The sequence below is a fragment of the Epinephelus fuscoguttatus genome, linkage group LG14 (genome assembly GCF_011397635.1).
Source record: "Epinephelus fuscoguttatus linkage group LG14, E.fuscoguttatus.final_Chr_v1".
Classification (NCBI taxonomy): domain Eukaryota; kingdom Metazoa; phylum Chordata; class Actinopteri; order Perciformes; family Serranidae; genus Epinephelus; species Epinephelus fuscoguttatus.
The window spans coordinates 20,706,609-20,733,273 of NC_064765.1; the positions used below are offsets into that span (position 1 = coordinate 20,706,609).

General features: G+C 39.9%; 4 protein-coding genes across 4 annotated transcripts in view; 2 read left to right on the top strand and 2 right to left on the bottom strand.

The window, feature by feature from the left end:
• asap2a (ArfGAP with SH3 domain, ankyrin repeat and PH domain 2a) overlaps positions 1-3,554 on the top strand; it is an 87,210-nt gene extending 83,656 nt beyond the window's left edge. Inside the window, exons 27-28 of the mRNA XM_049596372.1 lie at positions 65-184; positions 2,443-3,554. Coding sequence (XP_049452329.1) covers positions 65-184; positions 2,443-2,517 — 195 coding nt within the window. The 3' untranslated portion in view covers positions 2,518-3,554. The remainder of the gene's footprint in view (positions 1-64; positions 185-2,442) is intronic.
• A 2,450-nt stretch (positions 3,555-6,004) lies between these two features.
• itgb1bp1 (integrin beta 1 binding protein 1) lies at positions 6,005-12,460 on the bottom strand. The gene is made up of 7 exons (XM_049596945.1): positions 12,324-12,460; positions 9,885-10,000; positions 9,710-9,788; positions 9,490-9,620; positions 9,273-9,365; positions 7,132-7,281; positions 6,005-7,047 (listed from the first exon to the last, which is right to left on the bottom strand). Exons 2-7 carry the CDS (start codon positions 9,954-9,956, stop codon positions 6,976-6,978), a joined length of 597 nt encoding a protein of 198 aa, XP_049452902.1. The 5' UTR covers positions 9,957-10,000; positions 12,324-12,460; the 3' UTR covers positions 6,005-6,975.
• A 190-nt stretch (positions 12,461-12,650) lies between these two features.
• LOC125901300 (cleavage and polyadenylation specificity factor subunit 3) lies at positions 12,651-20,139 on the top strand. Its single transcript, XM_049596944.1, has 18 exons — positions 12,651-12,810; positions 12,912-12,975; positions 14,449-14,546; positions 14,715-14,843; positions 14,927-15,104; positions 15,202-15,291; positions 15,380-15,530; positions 15,632-15,807; positions 15,901-16,059; positions 16,803-16,949; positions 17,054-17,206; positions 17,320-17,428; positions 17,811-17,909; positions 17,998-18,092; positions 18,181-18,268; positions 19,104-19,170; positions 19,283-19,379; positions 19,461-20,139. The coding sequence occupies exons 1-18, from the start codon at positions 12,740-12,742 to the stop codon at positions 19,560-19,562; spliced, it is 2,073 nt and encodes a 690-aa protein (XP_049452901.1). The 5' UTR covers positions 12,651-12,739; the 3' UTR covers positions 19,563-20,139.
• A 92-nt stretch (positions 20,140-20,231) lies between these two features.
• LOC125901354 (uncharacterized) lies at positions 20,232-23,282 on the bottom strand. The gene has a single exon (XM_049597014.1). It carries the CDS (start codon positions 23,278-23,280, stop codon positions 22,240-22,242), a length of 1,041 nt encoding a protein of 346 aa, XP_049452971.1. The 5' UTR covers positions 23,281-23,282; the 3' UTR covers positions 20,232-22,239.
• Between the last annotated feature and the right edge of the window lie 3,383 nt (positions 23,283-26,665).

A 26,665-nucleotide genomic window follows, 5' to 3' on the forward strand; every position in this document is an offset into this window, starting at 1 on the left:
CACTATTTTCTCTTCTGCACAAACTTGTGTGAACCTGTCTGTGTGCTTTTGTCCCGTCTCTCAGAAGCAGAGGCCGAAGCGAGTAAAAGCCATCTACAACTGTGTAGCCGACAACCCAGACGAGCTGACCTTCTCTGAGGGCGAGGTGATCATAGTGGACGGAGAGGAGGACCAGGAGTGGTGGGTCAGTATCTCCCACGCTGCACATCTGAGTGTTACGTGTGTCTTTGCATTTTGGATACTTGTTTTCAGATTAAAACACAAAGCGCTCCCAGTGCGGCCCGTGTCCCACTCTGGTCCCATTTTCACCATGTGGATGTCAGTGCACTCGGTAACCATGGTGGCTAAAGCAAAAAGCCATGACCTCATTCAGGCTGATATTCCCCCCCTCCTCCTCTTTTTCCGCCTGCTGCTGCTTCCTCTGTGGAGCCCCTTGTGTGAACGTCCACCAGCTGCAACTTGTTTTCCTCTGAGCCACCTCTGCAGATATGACCGTATTTAGTCACTCTCTCTCTCTGTCCCCTGCATGGACCCTAAAGATCCCCAGGGTCCCCACTATGCTTCCTCTCTGTCCCGCATACAGCAGCCTTATCACTCTGTGTGTGTGAAATATTAAAATGAAAGCACAGTCATGAGGCAGCACAAAAAGGGGATGAAGTCAGATGTCGTGAGTTTCGCTGTGGTGCTTCGGTTGCAAGTTAAATTTGTCTCTTCACTGGAAAACAAGCTACAAAGTTGGATTTTTAATTTCTGAGTATAAAAATAATTCATAAGGAATGTAAAACAAACAACAGAAGGATGTTTTGCTGTTTGTAGAAGCTGTATTTATAACACAAGTTTTCCGTTTAGGCTGTATCAACAACTCTTATTATTCTGTTTTTATTTCCTCATTGGCCTGTCATGTGTCACTTATAGCCTTGTGTGAACCTTGTTGGAGCAGAAACATGTCTTAGCTTTTTATTTTCAGGTATAGAAGACGTTTAAAATGACTTAAATGGACGTAATAAGTTCTGTCTTCTTTTTGGGCCAAGGTAATACAATGTGGGAATGTCATCTAAAGTATTATGTAGATGTTAATTGTGATTTAGTCTCTCATAGTCCACTGTGTGTACTCAGTTAGATGGTGTTTGGTAAGGCTAGATGTTGGCACTGATCTCCTGATTCATTTCAATTTGGATTTTATATAGTGCAGAAATATAAAAGCAGTTTTCAGTTTTTATCCTGAAAACTTTTTTTTTTTGTATGTTGTAATAATTTGATTTTCATTGTGTAGACATTTTAGACATCTTGCATCTCTAACTGCACCTTTTTTTTTCCAAGTCACGACAGTGTTCACATTTATGCATATTTGCTGAGAAGAGGCAGATCATATGGAATTCTGAAAGTCGATATGGAATAATAAATAAATAAATCTATTAAATAAATACGGCTATAAAATCATTATTTAAAAAAAGAGGCAATAAATGAATAATTAAATAAATAAATATGGCTATGAAATAAATCCTAAAATAAATAAATATGCCTATTAAATGAATAATTCTGTCTGTAAAATAACCCTGAAATAAATAAGAGGCAATAAATAAATAAATAAACCTACAAAATAAATAAATATGGCAATGAAATAAATCCTGAAATAAATAAATGAGGCAATAAATAAATAACTAAATAAATTTGCTTGTAAAATAAATAATTTTGTTTATAAAATAAATCCTGAAATAAATATAAGAGGCAACAAATAAATAAACCTACAAAATGAATAAACATGGCAATGAAATAAATCCTGAAATAAATAAATGAGGCAATAAATAAATAAAAATGCCTGTAAAATGAATAATTTTATCTATAAATTAAATCCTGAAATAAATAAGAGGCAATAAATAAATAGATAACCCTACAAAATAAATAAATATAGCTATGAAATAAATCATGAAATACAAAAATGTGTCAATATTGTTCAATAAATAAGTAAAAGGTTTTTATTTATTTATTTAATAATTTTTAAAGACATTTTTATTTAAAAAAAAAAAAAAAATCAGGGGGCTTTTATTTCCTACTGCCATATTTATTATCTAGCTGTTTTTATTTTTCTTATCAGACTGTAGCAGTAGCACCAGAACATCACTGAATCACAGTCTCTTGGATATATTTTATGTTTTTTCACATATAATATTGACTTAAATGGTGCTCCATACATTAGTCTTGTGGTTTTAAGAATCGATATTGAATTCTTTCAATAGCGATTAATCGGAACACCCAGCCTCAGTGTGTAGTGGTGTTTTAGTTTTGTGTATGTGCCCTAGATGACTTATTTTGTTTTAAGCAGTCAAACTGTTTAGTGTTCAGTGATATTACGCCCACCTAATAGAACAAGACCCATCTTAACTGCAACTATAGCTGCCTCTTATCATCCTCTGACGTTGCTTCTGTCTTCCCTCTTCACAGCTGGGTCACATTGAAGGTGATCCGATGAGAAGAGGAGCCTTCCCGGTGACATTTGTACACTTCATCCCTGACTGAAAGCTTCCTCTCTGGGTCTCACGAAGTGTCGCAGGATGCGGCGTCCCTCCTTCACCTGTCTCTATCCAAAACCAGCCAGCAAATCATCCAGCTTGGTCCCAGCGTTTGTTGTCGACATCATCACCTTCATCATCAGCGAGCTTCGTAAAGTGTCACCGCTGTATCGTCACCTCGGCTGCAACTTTGTGTGGGCGTTGGCGCGGCAACCATAGCAGAAAGTCAGGGTGTCGCTCCTGGCGAGGCCTCGTGGGACTCTGAGTGGTTTTAATGCTTGCTGTTAATGTTTCTGACAAAGACTCCTAAGATTTAAAAACAATGATTGTAGTGAATGACCTCTCGCAATAAATGCACTTTGCTTGTCCTCATCCCTGTTACGAAACATCAGACAACATGTGACATAATGAAGGTTAATATGTACAGTATTCATTTCATCCAAGTTCTGTTGAGCTGCGTTGTACAGATAGAACTGAAAAGGCTCCAGCAATGAATTTTAACTTACTTACAACTGTAAATGTGAACACAGTCAACGTGCTTACGCTCCACCTCTGTGCATGAGCGATTTTAAATGCCTACCTGCTTATAGGTGCAACCTTTCAACCCTGTAGTAGGCCTCCTGTGTGGAGGCTTGTCTAATGGTGCTACGTTAACCCCCGCAATATGCTAGAAGCTGCACCCGAGGGAGCGCTTCCCTGTCCTCGTTTCAAAGACAGACAGACATTGAAAGGGGGCGACAATAATGTAAAAATAGCCTCCGACTCCTCACACCTGGGAGAGGCCGCTCGCTCACAGGTGTGTAGTGATGGAGCAGCTTTTCCACACACACACTGCCTGTACTGTTTCATCGTAGAGGATTATATTCAACAGTCCCTCCTCCCATGCAGTTAGAGGTTGGATGGTGACACTGACTGCAGCCAGTAATTACATTCATGCAGAGTCTGACACTTTGCGCTGTCATCTGCCTTATTAGAGGAACAGGAAGTGTGTGTGTGTGTGTGTGTGTGTGTGTGTGTGTGTGTGTGTGTGCGTGTGTGTGTGTGCAGAATAAGCTGAGACTGAAACAATATTGAAGTAAAGAAATAAAGAGGGCGTGGGAATGGAATGAAGAGTAGGAGTTAACTCTCTGACTAATGTTGCTTCCTCTTTTCTCTGTTCACAAATGAGTCTCTATCTCTAAAGAATTAGCCTTCCTGCAGCTTCAGCCTACTCCTATCTGTGCGTCTCTGGGGTCCCATGATGTAGAAAGATGAGTTTATCAATAGTGTTATGAAATAATTATCAAACATCCAATGTAATTAACTTCCTTTTGGTTGCAGAGCAACTTTCTCTCTGTTCATAATGTTGATATTTAGGCATTTAACCTGAAACCAGAGCCTTTCCGTGGATTTGTGAATGACGAGAAGAGAAGCGTGTGAATCATACAGTAGCTCTCTTCATCACGTTTAATATGAACTCACTGGAAACAGGAAGATTTAATAATCTATTCGTGTAAATAGATTTGATTTTGTTGATATTTATATGTTTAAAAAAAAAAAAGAAGACTTACCCTGGGCAGCAAATGTCTTTTAATGCGCTGTGGTGATGAGCAGATGCAACCTCAGCTGGACCTGTGTGTGCTGAAAACACAAATACACACACACACTTAACTGGGAAAATAAACTTAATTCATTCTTGTCAACTGTCTGTGGATCACTGCATCGACTCTTAACTCTGTTGTGCAAGTAAATGGGAAAACTGGAATAATAAAATGAAGTAATACGAGGCTCTGGTCTGTTTCTTTACAGTATTGTGTTATGATTTATATGTGTAAACAGTAATGCCTACTTTTACTGAACGATTGCTGACAACACATCCTGTTTATTTTGGGATATTTCAGTCTCAAAACAACTGTTTATGGTAGTGACCTGCAGTTTAAAAATACAACATGTGGCTGGTGTGATTCTTGTCAAGCTGAAAGTCAGAAGATGCATCAAGAGCTCCCTCTGATGGGGAATGTTTAAGCATGTTAGCACCACAGTGTAAAAACACACATTAATATTGTGCTCCCATCTTTTTTTATTTATTTATTTTTACAAGTTTAAGATAAAGATCTAAGACTTTTTTTATGCACTCAACAGATTCTTCTATTCCTCTCAAAGTTTGGTCACAAATTTGTTAAGATCAGTGTAAGTGGGCACTTCTTTTCATAGATAAGTCCATCCACCTGACAGGTGTGGCACATCAATGCTGATTGAATCGCATAATTACTACACAGGTGTGCCTTGGGCTGGTCACTATTAAAGGCCACTCTGAAATGTACAGTTTGATCACACAACACAATGCTACAGATGTCCAAAGTTTGGAGGGAGCGTGCCAGTGGCGTGCAGACCGCAGGAATGTCCACCAGAGCTGTCGTCTATTAACTGAATGTTAATTTCTCTAGCATAGGATGTCTCCAGTGTTGCTTTTCTTAATTTGGCAGTACATCCAACCGGCTTCACAATCATACAAGTTGGTTATGATGGCGAACTGCAGTCAGGTCAAGACCCTGGTGAGGATGATGAGCATGCAGATGAGTTTCCTTGAGATGGTTTGTGCAGAAATTATTTGGTTGCGCAAATGACTTGTTCCATCAGCTGCCAGGTCGGCTGGTCTCAGACAATCTTACAGGTGAAGACACTGGATATGGAAGTCCTAAGCTGGTGTGGTTGCACGTGGTGTGCAGTTGTAAGGTGAGCCAGATGTAATGCCAAAGTTAGGGAAGACACTGGTGACCAGTGATGCTAGTGAAATAAACGTTGAGTTCACAGGCAACAGCTTTGGTTGACATTCCTGCAGTCAGTATGCCAATGGAACGCACCCTCAAAACTTTGCTGCATTGTGTTGTGTGATAAAACTGCACATTACAGAGTGGCCTTTAATTGTGACCACCCCAAGACACACCTGTATAGTAACGGTGCTGTTTTATCAGCATCTTGTTAGTGTTGGGTTTAAATTTTTGTTCAGTGATTTTTGCCAAATCACCTGTCAGCCAAGCCAAAAAAAAAGACATTTAAAAGACAAAACACTTAAAAATGTATTCATAATTATATAATTATTATAATAAATATTTTTTAATAGTTTCTTACCAATATAAAGTGTCTTTGAGTACTACGAGAAGTGCTCTATACATAAAATAAATATTGTATGTACTGTGGAGGATTCAGTAGCATCTAGTGGTGAGGTTTCAGATTGCAGCCAACTGTAACTTTGCCTGTATGCCAAGCTTGTAGGACAGTGTTACAAATTTGCCCTTGATAAGGTGCTACATGGCCGGCTGAGCGTTTTCTTAACATAATACAATTAAAATTCACTCACACTGCTAGAGTGCATAAAAAAGCATTAAAGTAGAGAATGTTTAGCCAAAAAACTGCCAGGAGAGGATTCCCTGGCAGAGGCCCATGCATGCAGAGAGAAAAAGGAGACGATCCACTTTAATCAGTATCGAAAACAAAATAAAGTCATCCACTCCATTATTGTCAGATCAAATTCTTTATCTTAATTCATGTGACACATTTTAAACTCAGTCTTAACAGGACCATGTTGAAAAGGAGGACAGGGAAAAAGGGGGAATGGGCTATTATTATGTACAAGGTGAAGTCAAGTTAAGTACCATGACTGTAAACACATTTTTCCTCCATATATCCATATATGGATTTAATTTATATTTCAACACTACATAAAAACAAGGAGTTACCAAATCAGAAAACACATCAAGCTTTTGGTACCAAGAATCTTGCAGTATAAAGAACTTTAAAAAGATACAATAAAAGTAAAAAAACTGAGTAAAATCGCACAAATTAAAAAAGTAAGACTCCTCTCAGGCAGTTAAAGCATCTTTGTGTACCTTCAAATCCAAAAAGTGACTACTGTTGTACCAGTATTTCATTTCAGAAGAGATCTGAGTGGTTTCCACGCTGAGAGAAACAAACTGTGGTCAAATAAGTGTACCATGTAGCTTCTCCACTGATGGATGTCTCCCATGAGTTGTCACATGCTGACACAGCTGGGTGGAGATGGGTTATGTACCATGTTCTACCATTATTTGCACTGAATATGATTTACATTCTGCAACCATCTCCCTTTTTTCTGAACTTTGCTCATTTGACTTCATGTGAAAGGTCAAAGGAACATGTGAGGTAAGGGAAAGACTCAAAGGAAATGATTCAGACAAATTCAGTCATTCTGTCTCAACTGGAGAATGATGGGAAGGTGATACTGTGTGTCACAAACTGAGCGGGATGTGACTTTGCCATCAGTACAAAGGCTTGAATCATGCTTTCCTTCAGACTAACCTCCAGTTAATCTCACTTAAACAAAGCAAAGTTGGAGAAAAGGGAAATGGTTGCTGTTTTTGGCAATCCGCTGATTTTCTGTTGCTGGTTTTGCAGTTGTTTCATCTCTCTTCTGGACAGATCTCAGCTCCCGTCGTCCTCTCCGCTCTCAGGACTTGTCTGATGTCAGAGCGCAGTCAAAGGAAGCCGACAGCACCTTGCAGATGGACTGAGCCTGCTCCTGTTCAGACAGATGAGAGAGAACACTCAGGGAAAAAACTAAAAACCAGAAAACTGTTTCATGTTATACTTTGGTCACACTCACCGAGCTGCTGCACTGGTACACCCAGATGCTGCACTCCTCTTGCTTTGCATCGGTGGTTTTGAGAGCCAGGAGGTTCTTCCCTGCGCCCAGGCCGTCATCGTAACACAGCATGCGCACTATCAGGTACAGAGGGTGTCGGTGCAGCACGTCCTGGACCAGAGGTACGATCAACAGCACTTTGTTACTGACTGTACATCAAGCTCACATTTCTCTGTTTGTATTACATGGTTAACACGATTCGTTGCTGACTTTCAACCAGCTTTATGTCATAACAATGTGGGCAGTATGTGTAAATGAAATGTGATAAACTTCACAGATCTCCCTGTTTAAATCTTTGACTCTGGTTCTAGGGCTGTTGCTTCAACTACAGGTTGTACGTCCACACTTTTGTTAGGGCTATCAAATGAAGGCTGGGACATGGTGTTTGACCCCAAGACAACTATGGGGTATGAGACATGAGCAACGTAACTGCAGCTGTGATGTTGCAGGGTTACAGTTGACTGCACAAGAAATGCGCTCAACGTTTTTTCGGCATTTGTTTATGGTCCTTTATTAAGACCATAAACAAGAGAGGTCTTTTATTATTACCTTTTCAGTAAATCATTGATTCATTTACTTAATATCTGTAACCGCCTTCCTGATACAGGGTTGTGTGGGGTTGGAACCTATCCCAGCTGGCACTGGGGAAGAGGTGGAGTACACCCTGGACAGGTCACCAGACTATCACAGGACTGACACATAGAGACAGACAACCATTCACGCTCACATTCACAGGAAGCAGGAGTACCCCATGCTGACACAGGGAGAACATACAAACTCCACTGAAGGGCGGCACGGTGGTGCACTGTTCCGCATAGCAAGAAGGTTCCAGGTTCCCATTTCAAAATATTTTTTGACCCAAAGTTGACTGCCTCTGTCAAAGGAATTAATAGTCCCCATGTTCTATGACTACTACGCCAGCTGTTTAGCCTTTCAGCAAGTGCAGACCAGATTTTACTACGCATGTGTTGTACCCCAACAGTATGGCACGCTATGACACCTTGAATTTTCCTCTTTTTAACCTCCTTTGTTTTCATAAGTGCGCCACCAAGGACACAAAGAGTACAGAGAGACGCCCCTCTCATTCTCTTTCTATAAAACTCAGATCAAACTGTAAAACCAGGCGGTGCTGATCAAATATAAACCAAGATTCTGTTACTGTATTGCCTATTTTCAAACCTCAAATGTCTATAGAAACATATTTTAGTGCACTGTTTAGCTGTAATAGGAGAGTTCGTGAACAGGAAGCGCCATACTGTTTCCTGTATTCTAAAAACAGAGGCTGAAAAAACTGAGTTCAAATGGTAAAACTAAGCAGTGCTGATAAAATACGAGCCAAGATTCTGTTACTGCGTTGCCTATTTTTGCCTAAAATGTTTTCAGTAACGTATTTTAACTTACTGTTGAACTGTAATTCGAGAAAACAAACTAGCTCGCATTACGTCACCAACCAGCAGGGGTGTTTATTGGTCCAGTGTGGTGCAGTGCATTCTGGTGGTTTTAGGTTTTCTTTTTTTTTTTCTTAAGATATTTTTTGGGGCATTTTTTAACTTTTTATTTGATAGGACAGACAAGTGTGAAAGGGGAAGAGAGAGAGGGAGTGACATGCAGCAAAGGGCCACAGGCTGGAGTCAAACCCGGGCCGCTGCGGCAACAGCCTTGTACATGGGGCGCCTGCTCTGCCACTAAGCCACCGACACCCCGGTTTTAGGTTTTCTACCCCTTGAGCTAATGACACAGTCCCTTTTCTCTGGTCATGTTTAAAAGTATCTGCGTCTTTCTGCTGCATAGACAGCCCAGTTTTATGAAAACAGCATCTTTCCAGCAGTGAAATACTTCTTTAAGACAGATAAGCAACATTGATCAGTGTGGCTTCAGAGGTAAATCTCTGTGTAGCACTATCTCAGAGATATACACCAAACATAAAGGGAATTTCTGAAAACTCTTGTGTCAGCAGCTTTGCACAGAAACTATAAACTGATGCTGAATTCATAACCGTGCTGCTCGGCTGTATTGATGACACAGTAATACTGCACAGTCTAATCAATGAGCATTCAATCTCAAGTACAGTATATCACTTTATCAGCTGCTTTTCTACTCACACACTGGTCCAGTGAGGCCACTTTGACTCCGTACTTTGACACTCCCAGGATCATCTCCTCGTCTCCGGGCACGAAGGGCAGCTTTCCATCTTGCTGTGAAAAGAAGCAGAATATTTATTTATAGCGTCTTCATAAATGAATGATGCAATATTGACCGCCTGGAGTGACTGCGAGAGCCAATCATTGCTACTTGAAGTGTGTCCCTTCAGCTTCCTACCTGAGCAGCATCTATATAGTTGATGAGGTCCAGAGGCTCCTGGAGGGTCTTGCTCATGTCAAACTGTAACTTCTCAATGGCTCCAACATATTTCACTCGAAACTCAGCGCATGTTTCAGACGTGCTGTTACCTTTATGCAGAGGGCACACATCAAATAATCAGTTAGAAAATAAAAGGTGGAGGTCAACATTGTCAACTGTCATGAGTTAGCTGACTAACCTGAGCTCTTGGTGGAGTCTGTGTCGAGGCTGGCGACAGTGCTGGATCTGGAGAGGCCTCCCAAACTGGAGTCCACAGACTACATGGAGTCAGAAACACAAGAGGGTGTTGGCTCAACAAGGGTAAAGTGGCTTTGTCATAAAATTTATGTGTGTGTGTGGTTGTGTTGCTGTACTTTGCTTTTGGTGCTGATCTCACTGCTTTGTGAGCTGCTGCTGCTGTGGCGCTTTTTGACTTTCCGGAACATCCTTCACCATGACGACCACATCCAGCCCTCCAGCCTCACCAAACCTGAATCATCACAGACCTCAGTGTTAAACACACCGCAGAACTCTCTCTTCAAATGTTAATAGAGATGATTAATGACTGAATGTAGAACATAGCATAGTCTAAATTCTAAATAATGGATAAATAAGAGTGTTGACCTTCAGCTACATAATCCCATTGTTACTGTGACAACTGCACAGCTATTCAGGAAGTCTCGTTAAAAGGTAACACTGGACCCTGTTTTCACATTTTGCATCTAAGTGACTAATGGGAACAACAATTTTTGAAACTGGTCCAGTACTGAGTGAGAGAGCTGCAGCTGACAGCCACAAAATAATCTTCAGTGTAACCACTTGGGGCATTTGTACACCATGAATTTATGTCCAATAAAAGAGCTTGTTTTTGCCACTTACAGGCTCACTTGACGACATTATGGAAAGGATCCCTACAGAGATAAACCTTTTTGTTAATGAGAAAGATCCTTTCAGTGTACCCAGAAATAGTCCTGAAATCCCTTCTGCCACACCCACCAGAGTCAGCACATTTTCACATCTAACTGGGTGAATTAAGGGTTACTTTAGACAGAACCAGAGTTGGTGATTGTGAGAACAATGGAGAGATAAACCACGATGTCTTTTGTGAGTATTATTTTTTGTCAACTTTGAATGAAGTGTGTTTTACAAGAATATAATTACTGTTTATTTAAATAAAGTCTGGTGACTTTGGCAATGGTGATTTTGGGGCTGTTTCTGGTTAAACAAAAAGCATTTTACCTTAAATAAAATAGTCTATAAAGAGATCCTTTTCAAAATGTTGACAGACACCTAGAATAATAATCTGAGCCTGTCAGTGGCAAACACAAGCACTTTTAGTGGATGTAAATTGATGTTGCCAAATGCCCCAAGTGGTTACACTGCAGCCTGTCTCGCAGCTGCCAGCTGCAGCGCTCTCTCTCAAAACCGGACCAATTTCAAAAATTGTTGTTTCCATTAGTTACTGCACAAAACCATGGGTAAATAGGGTCCAGGTTAAAAAATTCTGAAGCTACCCTTTTATATCGACATCTCTTTTGCAAGAGAGACCTGAGAACAACATAAGCAGTCATCACATACACAGAGAAATCTAGACTATTTAAATGGATAACGTTTATGTTTGTGAGCACATTTTCTTTTCTTAGACAATCTACCCACCTGACAGGTGCGGCAGTAAAATGTGCAGTTGTATCACACAACACAATGTCACAGATGTTGGAAATTTAGAGGGAGCGTGCCAATGACATGCTGACTGCAGTAATGTCTACCAGAGCTGTTGCCCATGAACTGAATGTTCATTTCACTACCATAAACCATCTCCAATGTTGTTTCTGTGAATTTGGCAGTACATCCAACCAGCCTCACAACTGCGGACCACATGTAGCCACACCAGCTCAAAACCTCCACATCTCCACACCTGCAAAATCGTCTCAGACCAGCCACACTAACAGGTGATGCAACAATTGGCTTGCACAACCAAACAATTTCTGCACAGACCATGGGAAGTGTATCTGCATGCTCACCTTACACACCAGGGTCTTGACCTGACAGCAGTTTGCCATTATGACTGACCTGTGCTATTGTGAAGCAGGCTGGATGTACTGCCAAATTAAGAGAAACAACTATGGAGATGGTAGTGAAATGAACACATTATAGTGTGGCCTTTAATTGTGGTCACCCCAAGGCACACCTGTGTAGTAATGATGCTGTGTAATCAGTATCTCTTAGTATTAAATAAATGTTGAGACTTTGTCAGAGGTGTTGATTCATACTAACTTATATGCTGGCAATTTCAAAGGCTGTAGTTTGTGTAAATGAGTAACTACTGGTAAAGTTACAGAGTGGCATCATTTTAAATGGAAACCAGTTTGTCTGTTACACCTGCTGCTGTAACTATACCTCCCGCCTCCATCATGTCAGAGCCAAATATTACTGCAGGTCTTTGTGATGGAGTCGGAGGGTGTATGTGTAACGGGGTGAGGTCAGGGGGCATAAAATATTTAAAACTGAATCAACAGGTTAGCTTGAATACATAATTTATCTAGCTAACTAAATACACGCTAAGCAGAAAACACCGCTCGTTAGCTTTAAGATATTGTACATGCTAACAGAAAAGCAAAGGTTTGGATGAAACTCATTCTACTCCACCTTAAATGTCCCCACCGCATTTATTTTCACACTAAGTTAAAAAGCGAGGACTTTCACAGTTGGCTGGCAAATACACACGCAATATATTCAACAAGTATACAAGCAAAACCTGTTGGTATCGTGACCCATTTCAATATTAATTTTCTATAAAGCAGCTTTCTGTTTACCTTCAGTTTGACTCTTCAGCTTCCCTTTGAGTTTCACAGCCTACACCCAACACCACTTAAAGGGGACGCGACCAAGCACTCGCCCAAAAAAAGTAGCTCTAAAGTTGAATATTGAGCCGACTGTCCTGTGGATAAAATGTTTTATTAAGCGTCTACAAAGGTTAAAGAAAAATGTTTTCATATATTTATGGTTATCGTTTTCCTTTTAACATTTTATTAATGTGAATTTGTAACCGTAACAAACGGCCAACGGCTATCCCGGAACGCTTAGTGTGTCGACCGCTTTTGATTTCTCGTCGGCTGTGTTTTGGCACACCACCGGAAATGTGACGCCACTAAAAGCCGCCCCCTCTCTCATTCATTCAGTAAACATGATTTCTTCTATTTTTATTATTACCTGCAGCATTTAACACACAATGGCGACAAAACGCAAAGTAGAGGTGATTGTCCCCGCAGAGGAGAGTGACCAGCTGCTTATCCGTCCACTGTGAGTTCATGTTTTTATTAGTAACTACCTCTATATGTATCCATTATAATAAGAATTAAATATAACGTTAGCTCAAACGCTATTTTCTTATTTGATTACAGGGGTGCTGGTCAGGAGGTTGGGAGGTCATGCATTATCCTGGAGTTCAAAGGAAGGAAAATTATGGTAGATATTTTTGTCTTGACTCTGACCGCATGCTGCTGTGTGATTTCAGACAAATTTCTATGCACCTCACTCTACATTAAAATTGCTAACAATATTCCTCAACCAAGTAAGGGACTGTTCGCTACTTATCAGAGTGGGGGGAGGCTGGGGTGTGATTTATTATTGTTATAATTATTATTATTATTATTATTATTAGTAGTAGTAGTAGTAGTAGTATTACCAGTATTATCTTAGCCCCTCAGAGCTACAAATATTTTTCCCTGAGCCTCCCTGAGTGCCTGGAGGGCACCAGCAGTTTATTTATTTATTTTTTTAATATTCACATTAAATGTAGGTATTAGAGTCAATGCAATTAGCCAACAGCACAGAGGGAGTGAGACTTATCACTGAAACAACCAGTGAATTTCTTAAGCAATATGCAAATCTGCCTAACAAGTCACATCATCACACAAGTTGCAGCAGCAGCTAGACAAAATCCTGGGGCTGTATTCACAAATATTCTGAGAATCCTCTCAGAGAGCTCCTAACATAGCCTAAAAAAAAATTAAATAAGAAGTCCTAGCTTTGGAGTGATTTAGGAAAGTTCAGAGCAACTCTGAGTAAGGAAGGGACAGAAACTTTTACCTTCAAGTGAGGAGGTGTGGTTGAACCCGTTGCTAGGTCTGATGCTTTCTTTTAACATATGTGATTGGTTGTCACAGACACACCCTTTTTGAGTCTAAAGTCATCACTGCCGCAGTGTTCCAGTTTTTCAAATATCTTTGTCATTTAAGGTCTAAGATGCTCTGTGAATAACTTTTATCTTTACAAGGACCTAGTCTGAATTTAACAGTACATTCTTGATGAAAATTTAAATGAGACATAGTGTAAAGTGATTTTCATAATACCTCTATTTTAAGGTTAGATTTGGTTATGTCTCCTGACAGAAGCATTTGTCACGCATGATGTTTTTAAGAGTTTAAGTTTGACAATCTGAGGATAATTTCATTTTTCACAGTTTCTGGCTATGATAAATGGTTTAATTTTGGTGTTTTTTAAAGAAAATGTGCCTTTCAAATATGCTGGCAGGGTTTGGAGTTTAGAGAGTATTAAATAAATACAAAATACAACCATTTAAAGTTGTATGTCCCTCACCCAAGCTATAATAAAAAACATACGTTACTCCCCAGAGCTTACAAAAAGGTTTGACGTGCCTCCCTTGTTTTGCACCACCTCCTCCTTATAAATAAATAACAGTCCCTAATGCAGCTATATTATATGACAGCAATAACTATAAGACATGTAATTTTATGTTCTTCTTCTTTGTGCAGGCCCTAATGTGCAGGTTGTTTTATTTTATGTGTTCTAATCATTCTGTTGTTGTTTTATTGAGTCCTGTGTTGACTTGGTGTACCCAGGACTCCCTGGAAAGCAGCAGTGATACTGAGTGCATTATCCTGGGTGAATAAATACAGTAATACTTGTGTTTTGCAGCTGGACTGTGGTATCCACCCTGGTTTGGAGGGAATGGATGCTCTCCCCTACATAGACTTGATCGACCCAGCTGAGATAGACCTGCTGCTCATCAGCCAGTGAGTCTTGAACTGTCTCTTTCATGTGTTCAATATTGTATTTTTCATAACCTCACAACCACATCTGTAATTTCCTTACTAAGGCATGTTCTGCTTATATACCATTTGGATTATATTCTATAACATAACTAAGGGTATTTAATGTCCATTCATGTATCTTCTCACCAGTTTCCACTTGGATCACTGTGGAGCTCTGCCCTGGTTCCTCCAGAAGACCAGCTTTAAAGGCAGGACCTTCATGACCCACGCCACCAAGGCCATCTACCGCTGGCTACTGTCAGACTACGTCAAAGTCAGGTAGAAGCAGGAACAGTCGCCTTTATGGAACACCTCCAAATGAATAATGCACCTACAGTAATTTAATCGTTGATTTATTGCAGCAACATTTCTGCAGATGACATGCTGTACACTGAGACTGATCTGGAGGAGAGCATGGATAAGATTGAGACCATCAACTTCCACGAGGTGAAGGAGGTGGCTGGAATCAAGTTCTGGTGCTATCACGCTGGTCATGTGCTGGGAGCTGCCATGTTCATGATCGAAATAGCTGGAGTCAAGGTAACAACTTGTGTGTTTTGTTTCAGAGTCCTGTTGATGCATAAAAGCTAAGCTTACTTAACCAGTCCATCGTCGGTCTGTTTTTTCCTCTCTGAAGCTGCTGTACACGGGAGACTTCTCCCGACAGGAAGACAGACATCTGATGGCAGCTGAGATCCCAAGTGTCAAACCTGACATCTTAATCATAGTATGCCACATAATAATTCCCTTTGAACGCTATCTTAAAAGATTTTTAAGTGATCACAACATGATTAATCCTGTTATTCTTCCTGCAGGAGTCGACCTACGGCACCCACATCCATGAGAAGAGGGAGGAGCGCGAAGCTCGGTTCTGCAACACAGTCCATGACATTGTTAACAGAGAGGGTCGCTGTTTAATCCCTGTGTTTGCCCTGGGGCGCGCCCAGGAACTGCTGCTCATCCTGGGTGAGAGGTTATACATTTTTATCTCATTTAAAAGGCAAAGAACCTTTATGTAATTGGCTATCTGATGATTTTTTGTATTTCTGTTTCATGTTCACCTGTAGACGAGTACTGGCAGAACCACCCAGAGCTCCATGACATCCCCATCTACTACGCTTCATCCCTGGCCAAGAAGTGCATGGCTGTGTACCAGACCTACGTCAACGCAATGAACGACAAGATCCGCAAGGCGATCAACATCAACAACCCTTTTGTCTTCAAACACATCAGCAACCTCAAGGTAGAAAGCTCTACTGATACATGCTGTATCAGGCTGTATCATCAGGGTGAAGCTGAATATCAATAACTGTGGTGGCTGTGTGTTTTCTTCCAGAGCATGGATCACTTTGATGACATCGGTCCCAGTGTGGTGATGGCGTCTCCAGGTATGATGCAGAGCGGGCTGTCCAGAGAGCTCTTCGAGAGCTGGTGCACCGATAAGAGGAACGGAGTCATCATCGCTGGATACTGTGTGGAGGGCACACTAGCCAAGGTCAGACGACAACAGGATGGTAGATGGGGTTTAAAGTAGAAAGTCTTTTTTGTCATTGAGCAGAATACAAGGAAATCAGGAGTGCTACTCCTTATCAGTGCAATAAAAGACACAGGAAGACACCAAAAATAAACAAAAAAACCCCAAAACACCTTCAGCAAACAAATAAGCTGACAGCACAAATAAGTAAATACACTGTAATTATTGCGCTACAATAGGAGTATTTATTGCACCAGAATAAATATAATTATTGTACTAGAATACATGTAATTATTGCCCTAAATACATGTTAATATTGCGTTAAAATAAATGTAATTATCGTACTAGAATAAATGTAATTATTGCTCTAAAATAAATGTAATATTGCACCAGAATAACTGTAATTATTGCACTAGAGTACTTGTAATTATTGAACTTGAATTATATAATTATTGCACTAGAATAAATGTTATAATTGCACTAGAATTAATAAAATTATTGTACCAGAATGATTGTATTTATTGCACTAAAATAAATATAATTATTGCACTAGAATAAATGTATTTATTGCACTAGGATAGATATAGTTATTACACAAGATCCAGTAGATTTGCCCTTAAGAGAGCTCTAATAATAGACAGATATGTCTAGTTTCTTGGATAACAGTGCCATCATTTATATACATTTTAATTCAGATGTGCCTGTTGAAACAATGAATGTATAGTTACAGCAGCTTACTGTGGTGTTGTGTTCTCTCTCTGCAGCACATCATGTCTGAGCCGGAGGAGATCACCACCATGTCAGGGCAGAAGCTGCAGCTGAAGATGTCAGTGGACTACATCTCTTTCTCTGCCCACACTGACTACCAGCAGACCAGCGAGTTCATCAGAGCCCTCAAACCGCCTCATGTGGTAGGAGGGAAAAAAACATTGATTTATTTGTGTGTAAAATTCACAGTTGTCTGCACCCTTCAGTTAGGAAAACCCTTGACTCTCCTTGTTGGTGTTATTGTCAGATCCTGGTTCACGGGGAGCAGAATGAGATGGCGCGTCTGAAGGCTGCGCTGATCAGGGAGTACGAGGATAACGACCAGGTTCACATCGAAGTCCACAACCCTCGCAACACAGAGGCTGTCACCCTCAACTTCAGGGGAGAGAAACTGGCCAAGGTCGATAAACTGCCTGTCTGTCTGACTCTGTGCTCGTGTTTTTACAAATGTTAAACACATAAATAAATCCAGTCTGAGACCTGAGGGAAGTTAACAACCGCTCCTCCTCTCAGGTGATGGGCTCTCTGGCTGATAAGAAGTGTGCGCAGGGCCAGAGGGTGTCAGGCATACTGGTGAAAAAGAACTTCAACTACCACATCCTTAATCCCTCCGACCTTTCTAGTAAGTATTTATTTTGTATTTCTCCAAACTGTCCCACCTGCAGGCCGCAGTATAGGACCACCTGTGTGTTAGCAGTACACCCCAGTAGAGTCAGTTAGTCAGAAACTGTCTTTTGGTTGCCTGCTGTCAGCAACAGACCAGCTACACACATATATGTTACATGTTTGTTCTGTTTAGGCCCTGTTTACACATATATAGATGTTTTTGATGTTCTCCCGCCATTTAAAACAAAATTCTGTCCACACGACTTTGTTTCACAAAATATCTCTGTCCATTACTCTCCCTCTGTCCTCTATTCATTTTTACACACTGCTGCTGCTTCTTTTTATATCTGACAAAGAAATAAGGCATCATGAGTTGACCTGATGTGTGTGTTCTGCAGCATACACAGAGCTGGCTATGAGCACAGTGAAACAGACCCAGGCCATCCCCTTCACTGGACCTTACTCACTGCTTGTCTGCCATCTGAGGAACCTCACCGGTAAGGCCGCCGTATCTGTGTACACCGGCAAACATTCTTGGCTTTTGTTCATCTATGCAGAAGCAACCACCTTCTTCTCTTCCCTCAGGTGACGTGGAGGAGCTTGACGGAACCGAGAAGAACACCTTGAGGATTTTTAAAAACATCACTCTGATCCACGAGGTTGGCATGGTGCTGCTGGAGGTGAGGGGTCAGGCAGGATCACGACACTTGGCTTTCTTTAGACTGGCTCATTTACCCAACCACCCTTTCTCTTTATGTCCTGTTTCAGTGGCTAGCAAACCCTCTCAATGACATGTACGCCGACGCCGTCACCACTGTAGTGCTCGAGGTCCAGTCAAACCCAAAAGCGCAGAAAGGTCAGTCTGGAAATCAGCTGTGTATGCTGTCTACATGGATCTTTAGTTTTGAATGCATTTTGGACTGTGGGAATGACACAATAAATTATTTGTGTTTCATTTATCACCTGAAAATAACAGTTGCCATATATTCATTACTTTAGCCCGAACGGACAAACCAAACACTTGCTCTAGATGGGGCCATTCGCATTTTCGTGTTTGGCATCCTAGTTATCAGCCTCTCCATGACAAGAGCAGTGAAAAATACATTTTCTTAACATGAAACTGCTTTATTCTGTGATTCTACCTGTTTAAATCACCAGGGGTCTCATTTATAAACATCACATATGCACAAAATGAGGCATGAAAGAGGCGTACGCCACTTCCTATGCAAAAGTTTTGATCGATAAAAACAGATTTGATGGAAGAAACTCTGACCCATGCCTCCAAATATTTTGGAGATGGGACACTGACAGCGCAGATGGTGAGGTAGAAGCCTGACTGTAGAAATTGTTGAACCTTTTTTGGCACAAGCTTTTTTTTGGCTTTTGGCCGTATGTACATTTTTAGTATGGATCCTACACTTTGTTTGATAAATGAGACCCCTGGTTCGCTTATTTTGGAGAGAAAGAAACCTCTGTGGATAATTCAGCTCCCAGTAAAAACCTCCTGAACAATGAACACTGAGGGAATTCTAACCAGGATAGGTTTCAGCTGGTTGCAGTCTACAATCCTCACCACTAGATGCCACTAAATCCCCCTAAATCTTACACACTGGACCTTTAATGCATTGTCTCGTTATTGTAAAGGACTTTTTTTAAAAAAATTCATTTTTAATGTGATTCCTGATTAACAGCCATGGAGACCCAGAGTGTCATCATGGACATGGACGTCTTCCAAACCCGACTGGCAGTCATGTTACAGTGAGTGAGACACAGTCCATACTGACTTGATTAAAACATTGCATACTGTACATCACTTTATTATGATAATAATTATAATAATAATAATAATAATATATCTCTGTGTTTTTAGGGACATGTTTGGGGAGGAATGTGTGGATTTCAGTGATGGTAAAAGCATCTCTGTGACCGTAGATGGAAAGACAGTTCTCATCTGCTTGCAAACAAGAGTGAGAAGCGTTTCTCTTGGTTTCTTTGGTGTGAGATTGTTGTTTTTTTCATCTCTCATTGACGTCCTCTCCCCTGATTAGTCGGTGTGCTACGAGGATGAATGCACAGAAGACGACTCTCTGAGGGAGATGGTGGAGCTGGCAGTGCAGCGGCTCTACGACGCCCTCAACCCAGTTATCTGAGAGCAGAGACGGGACTGCAGACGTGTTCATGGCCAGTCATCTATAAACTACTGAAGGACAGTTTCTTAAGCTAAGTCACCACAAATATAAAACGAAGAATACTTCATCAAATTCAGTGTTGAAAGTTAACAAGCAGCTTGTATTAGTGTGCTAAAACTGGATAAAGTGTTCTCAAGAATCAGTGATACATATACACTACCAGGATCTACAGTGTTTTAGTTTGTTTTAGCCCTAATACAGTTCACAAAATCAATCAGCACATCAGTATGCACTCACACTTTTACTAACTGTACATTAATGAACTTTCATGACCTGTGACCATGAAGCTACCATGTGAAAGAAGGGAATTAAATAAGCTGTGTAGGTTGGGTTTGTTTTCATAGATTTTAGTGTTCTGTGTTATGTCAGCACTTTTAATGATATTTAATAAGTTAACTGTATTTGTGTAGATGCACTGTAGGGTTTGTTTGACCTGAGTTTCTTGTTAATGAGCACTCATATGACAGATTTGTTTACTTTAAGTGTGATGTGTGTTGTCAACTTCTAAATGCACTTATTATGTTCATTGTACCATGTTTAAAACAGACTTTTACAAAACTCATCAGTGTTTGTGTTGTTGACTTACAACGTTGCCCACAAAAGACTCAAGCAACACTTGTTTCACTGTGCTCTGACAGGCACTGCTCATAGCTCATTTATTTCTTAAATATCCGAACAATGTAACTCGAGATTTTTACAATAAATATCCTCCAAGGCACATTTTAATGAGCATACATCTACAGTTCCTATAATGCCCCTGTTTAGTGGGTTACCAGTGATCCACACATCCCTTAATTCAATACATTGCCATAGGTTGTTTTCTATAAATAGCAACACATGAAACCATAATCGAAACTTGCTTTACCTTTAATAAGAGAAATCTGAAAGACAGATGACTTTATAAAAACCAAAGTTGAACCATGACACTACCAGGTTGTAAATCAACCAGTGAAATGTGGACTACATTTATAGGTATGCCATGCAGGATTGTTGTCGCTGTGTGTAAACACGCTCACCAACTACAGATTCACTCTTGTTTTGCATTTCACCTCACTATATCTGTGCGCCTGGTGTCCAATTTTTTTTATAAAGCCCTGACCTCACCTGAGGGCTGTGGGGGCACACACCAATGAACCCTGCAAACACAGAGAATCAGAAAATACAGGCAGAGGGCAGAGTCTCTGCAGATAAATACACCTCTACACACTTCTAGTGACTCATAAAAGATTGAGAGGGATAACTTCTGTATGAGTCTATACATTTTTTTAAGGAAAATCCTGCATTGTATACCTTTAAAGACAACATTTGTGGCACAGAGGGGAATTGATGACAGGTGGGCAGAGCTGGGTGCCGGACCTCAATACTCTAGACTAATGACTGCATTTTGGCGTACCAAAAGTTTTGAATGCCTGGTCCAATTCATAATGTTGTTACTGATTTAGATAACAATCTTTTCATTTCATTTTGACTGGTATGCCTGCTTGTGTTTAGATGACATTTAACATTTGAGAAGTTTGGCTTCTTTTGATTTAAAAGGAAAAAAAACAGCAGCCTCAAATTAAAGGATTAAGAGAAAAAGAGGAGATGATTTACTGAAAGTACTGAAAATGTCAGTACTATGGTAAATGTACCTGAACTTGTATCTTTCGACCACTCAAAGCGCTTTTTACACTAAGAGTCACATTCACTCAGTCACACACACACACGTTCACACCCGGGTGGCCGAGGCTACCACACAAGGTGCCACCTGCTACTCAGTTTTTAACACACCCACACAGCGATGGAACAGCCATCAGGAGCAATTTAGGGTTCAGTATCTTGCTCAAGGAGGAGCCGAGGATCAAACCTGCTCTACCTCTGACTTGTGTGTGACTGACAAACTGAGTAACAATATTTACGCCAGGAAAAAAAAGACAACTGTGTTCACAGACAGAATGAGAGGTATACAGTACTGTGCAGACTGAGGAACAGAAACATATGTACCAGGATGTCTACAGGTATCAAACATTTAAATTTAATGTTTTTAAAAGCCTTTTAAAATCATTTCAAACCAAATTTAAGACTATTTTTTGACTAATTGTCTTCACTCTTATTCAAGCACTGCAGGTAAACATAAAGGTAAGTTGTATATATGTGGTCAGGTGTAGAGGTAGGTTTTATGCAGGAGTATGGTTATTAAGGGGAGTTAGGTTAATCTACATTTTGCCAACAGGTGAGTTCAAGTCAGAAATGTGGACATTTTAAGATGGGTGAATTGAACTGGATAAAATGTTGGTGGCAATTGAGACCTCATACATTAAAATCCAAGCACACTAAATGAAATGTAAGGCCTAAACTTGAATTCAAGACTTGTTAAGAACCTGGAGACACCCTGGGTACATTAGTTTAGTCTTTGATTTGCAGCTCTTCAGAGGAGTGTGACCCCATTTTAATTGCACCATGTCACACTGGCCCAATGGATGATGTTAAGTCATCCATACTGTACAATAATTCATTATTTTTAATAGTTTGTGTGTCCCTACATAGAGAGGTCAGAGGACAGGGTCAAAACAAATGGCATTCAACGGCTGCCACGTGAATACTGTTGTTTTTTGTAGTGTGATTCAAGTGTCCTCCATCACCTCCATGTGAGTGAACTTCACCCGCGCTTTAAGCTGAACAGTATCCCAAAGGCCATCGCCAGCAGCAGAGCAACTCCCACTTCCGTCATCCCCCCGGCCTCCCGGTCCTCAAACCTCTCCTGCTTCTTCCTCAGCATCTCCTCTTTGCGGGCTGTGATGTCTCTCTGTTTCTGCAGCTGCTCGCTGTAGTGGGCTTTGACGAACTTGTCGAAATCAAAGATGCCTCCTCGGCTGTCGGTGCCCATCACAGACCGCCGGCTCTCGGTGTGCTGTCTCGCGGGGCTCCCTGTGTCTTTGGCGGAGGGTCTGGCTGTTGTGATGAGGTCTGACTGACTCAGCAGACCTCGGTCGTATTTCTTCCTCAGCGCCTTGTTGCCCAGCACGGTGTAGGCCTCGCTGATCTCAGAGAAGCGGACAGTGGCGTCCTCACTGCCGGCGTTTCTGTCCGGGTGGTAGATGAAGGACTGCTTGTAGTAGGCGGTTTTAATCTGGGCTTGAGTGGCGGTAGAAGTCACCTCCAGGATTTCATAGTAGCCTGTTCTGGTTTTGTACAGAGGTTCAGATCGGGTCCCGTTGCCGCTGTAGGCTCTGACAAACTGCCCATGTCCCCAACACAAAGCGAGGCTCTGCTGTCGACGAACGGACCGGAAACTGGAGAAAACCCTCCGAAACTTCCCATTAGTCCGGTACCGAGGGAAAATAGCTTCTACATTTTGTACTTGTGACTTACTAGAAACGGAATCATCTTTGTTGAGTCCGGAATAATAGTAATATCCAGCGACATTTTGGTTTTCAAAAGCATCGCTGACATTACCAAACAGTGGTGTTACCCTTGTGTAACTGTCCCGTGAAGCTCCAACGGTCACCCTGTCCGCTGCTTTTTCGGCTCCGTACACATCTCTGTTGTTGACACCACCCAACAGGAAGCCTGCCGACAGAGTTGAAGCTCGTATTGCACCTTTACTCAGCTTATTTTCACTTTCCAGGAGTTGCCGGTTACATATTTTGTGCGCAAAGTTGGCTGCTCCCCTTCCAAAACGTAGCCTGACCTCCGCCATGTTTGAAGGGGATAGAAGAAGAATGTTGATTTCCGGTATGATGATGGAAGCTCGTCTGACTGCAGCGCCCCCCGGCGGGGTGTAAATGTAAACTCACATTACATTGCACAGCAGATTTCAGTCTTTATAAAGGTCCTATCAGTAATTCATATTTTTCCCCCAATAACATCTTTGTATGAATATATATGAATACATGAAACCTAGCTGCTTAAATTTAATATTAAAAATGTGTCATTAAATAGGACACACCTCTTTATATCTGATTTTTAGTACTTCTTCTATTTTCTATTTATATTTTATTATGGACAATTCATGTTTTTCTCAATAACTTCCATGTAATATGCAAGGAAAGCATAAAATAATATTTAATATTTTCCTTTGTAATGTGACCCAGTGACTCAAACGTAATAGCAAAATGTGTTATTACATAGGACACACCAGCCACATCTCTTCATAATGTGATTTTAGTGCTTTTTCTATTATTATATTTATGGAAAATGTTTTGGTTTTTTTTAAAGAAAAAAAAACAACTTCTATGTAATGTGACGCAGTGACTCAGATATAATACCAGAATGTGTCACTACTTAGGACACACAGAACTCACTTCTTCATACGTGATGTTAGTGCTTTTACTATATTTAATTATTATTTTTTATATATTCTATTATTGCTATTAAGTATTTTATAACATCCATGTAATGAAATGCAGCTACTTAAATTTGACACTAAAATTTTTCACTACATGGGGCACACATCACACGCCTCTTCATTTATTATTTTAGTGCTTTTTTTCTATTTTATATTAATATTTTATGTAAAATTCTAAAGTTTTTTCTCAACAATTTCCAGTGACTCAAATATGATACCAAAATGTATCACCACATAGACCACACAGGACTTCAGGACTTAATATGAGATATTAGTACTTTTTATATTTTCCCTTTTTTTATTATTATTATTTTTGTGGAACATTTATTGATTTATTTCTTAATATCATCCCTGTCATGAAACCTGGCTACTTCATCTGTATACAGAATATTTTCACCCTGTAGGACACGCCTTATTATGTCTGATTTTTAATGTTCTTTCTATTTTTTTATGAGTATTTCTTATGGAAAATTCACGTTTTACTCAAAAACGTCCATGTAATGTGGCTCAATGACTCAAATGAAACACCAAAATGTGTCACTACGTAGGACACACAGGATACACCACTTCATATGTGATTTTAGTGCATTTCTATTTTCTATTATTTTTATGATTCCCTCACCCCCAATAACATGCATGTAATGAAATGCAGCTACTTTAATACGAGAAAAAATTTCACTACATAGGACTCACAAAACACATTTCTTCATATGGGATTTTAGTGCTTTTACTATTGTTCATTAATATTTAATGGAATTTTTTTTTTCTCTGTAGACTATTATTGTGAAGTACGGTAATAACGTCACAACATGTATTATTTAATATTATGATTAATGATATTTTTAAAAACCTAGATAGAAGGATTTGTTCATCCTTATATGCAGATGACGGAGCTATTTGGATCAGGGGAGGAGATGATAGAAGTGTTTTGAAAAATATAAAGGAGGCTATTCAAAAAGTAGAACAATGGTCATATAATTGGGGATTCAAACTTTCACCCAGTAAGTCTTGTTACATGTACTTCACCAGGAAGAGAAAGATAGAGGAACAGAGTCTTAATTTATATGGGCAACCAATAGAAAAAGTAAAGGAATTTAAGTATCTGGGGATCTGGTTTGATGAAAGGTGTACGTGGAAGTTGCATATTGAAAAATTAGAAACAAAATGCAAAAAAGTAATCAACTTAATGAGAGCTATATCAGGATATAACTGGGGAGCAGATAAGCAGGCATTAATAGATATATATAAGGCATTGATGAGATCAGCAGTAGACTATGGATGTTTTGTCTATGGAGCAGCAGCCAAAACACACTTAAACAAAATTGAAAGAATACAAAACAAAGCCTTGAGACTCTGTATTGGTGCAATGAGGACAACTCCAACTAATGCCGTGCTGGTGGAATCAGGTGAAAACCCACTAGAGTTCAGAAGGGACAAACTTTCATTAACATATTGGATTCGGTTAAGAGGATGTGGGGATGAAAACATCAAAAGTGTCATAAATGAATGCTGGGAATATAACTGTTTTAAGATAAATGGTTTTGGATGGAAGATAAAAGATAAAATAGAAAAATATGGCATTAAAGAAATTTGTTTTAATTCCCCATTGCCAATAATTAATGTTCCTCCATGGCTTTTTCCTAAGATTAAAGTAGTATTATGAACCTAAAGAAGGATTGGGTGGAAAGGGAAATAGGGCATTGTGCAAATCAATATATAAAGAATCATTATTACAGTTATTTACAAATATTCACTGATGGCTCAAAAGATCAAAATGATCGCGTTGGTACAGGAGTTTACATCCCACTTTTTCAAATTCAACTGAGCAATAGGATAACAGATAAATTATCAGTTTATTCAGCAGAGATGATGGCAGTCATTTTTGGACTTCAGTGGGTGGAGGAGGTGAGACCAGACAGGGTGGTGCTGTGTGTTGACTCTGCAGCAGTGTTACTGAGCTTACAGAATATGAAGTCACTCAAGGAAGATTTAATGTATGAAATTCTTCAGTGTCTGTTCAGAGTTCAGAAAGTGGGGATCGAGGTAGAATTTTGCTGGGTACCTGCCCATGTGAGATTAAGAGGTAATGAATTTGCAGGTAGGGTGGCAAAAAGAACACTTAGTATGAGACATATAATGGATATTCCATTTGGAAAAGATGAAGGAAAAGCACTAATCAAAAAGAAAATATCAGAATTTTGGCAGAAGAAGTGGGATGAGGACAGTAAGGGCAGAAATTATTACAGAATACAAAACACAGTCAGAGCACAGAATATTAAGGGAAGAAGTAGAAGAGAGGAGGTAGTTCTATCAAGATTAAGGTTTGATCACACTGGTTTAAATAAGACATTATTTTTATTGGGAAAAGTAAACTCACAAGTCTGCACATATTGTAATATTATAGAAAATGTAGAACATGTAATTATGTACTGTAGTAAATATAACGAATAAAGGGTAAGGTTGCAACAAAGGGTGAGAGAGGCAGGACAGGACTGGAATTTGGCAGGGATACTGGGAACTAAGGGAGATAAGGTGTGGGAGATACAGAGAGGGGTAATATATTACCTATATAAGACTGGTTTATTTTATAGAACATAATGGTTGGTTGGCGTTTTCTTTTTTTTTTTTTAATTAATTTATTTATTTTTTGTTTGTTGTGTTATGTCTCTCCATGACATAATGTAATATAAAACTAGATCCTGTCCTACATACTCTGGTTCAGTAGGTGGCGGTATGC

What these genes read in the sequence shown, in the direction of transcription:
- itgb1bp1 (XM_049596945.1), bottom strand. Translation starts at nt 9,956, where the DNA reads ATGTTCCGGAAAGTCAAAAAGCGCCACAGCAGCAGCAGCTCACAAAGC. An exon ending in AGATCAGCACCAAAAGCAAA is followed by an intron (nt 9,789 to 9,884) that starts GTACAGCAACAC and finishes GACTCCATGTAG; the next exon opens with TCTGTGGACTCCAGTTTGGG. An exon ending in AGACTCCACCAAGAGCTCAG is followed by an intron (nt 9,621 to 9,709) that starts GTTAGTCAGCTA and finishes CTCTGCATAAAG; the next exon opens with GTAACAGCACGTCTGAAACA.
- LOC125901300 (XM_049596944.1), top strand. Translation starts at nt 12,740, where the DNA reads ATGGCGACAAAACGCAAAGTAGAGGTGATTGTCCCCGCAGAGGAGAGT. An exon ending in TGGAGGGCACACTAGCCAAG is followed by an intron (nt 16,060 to 16,802) that starts GTCAGACGACAA and finishes CTCTCTCTGCAG; the next exon opens with CACATCATGTCTGAGCCGGA. An exon ending in AAACCCAAAAGCGCAGAAAG is followed by an intron (nt 18,269 to 19,103) that starts GTCAGTCTGGAA and finishes CCTGATTAACAG; the next exon opens with CCATGGAGACCCAGAGTGTC.
- LOC125901354 (XM_049597014.1), bottom strand. Translation starts at nt 23,280, where the DNA reads ATGGCGGAGGTCAGGCTACGTTTTGGAAGGGGAGCAGCCAACTTTGCG.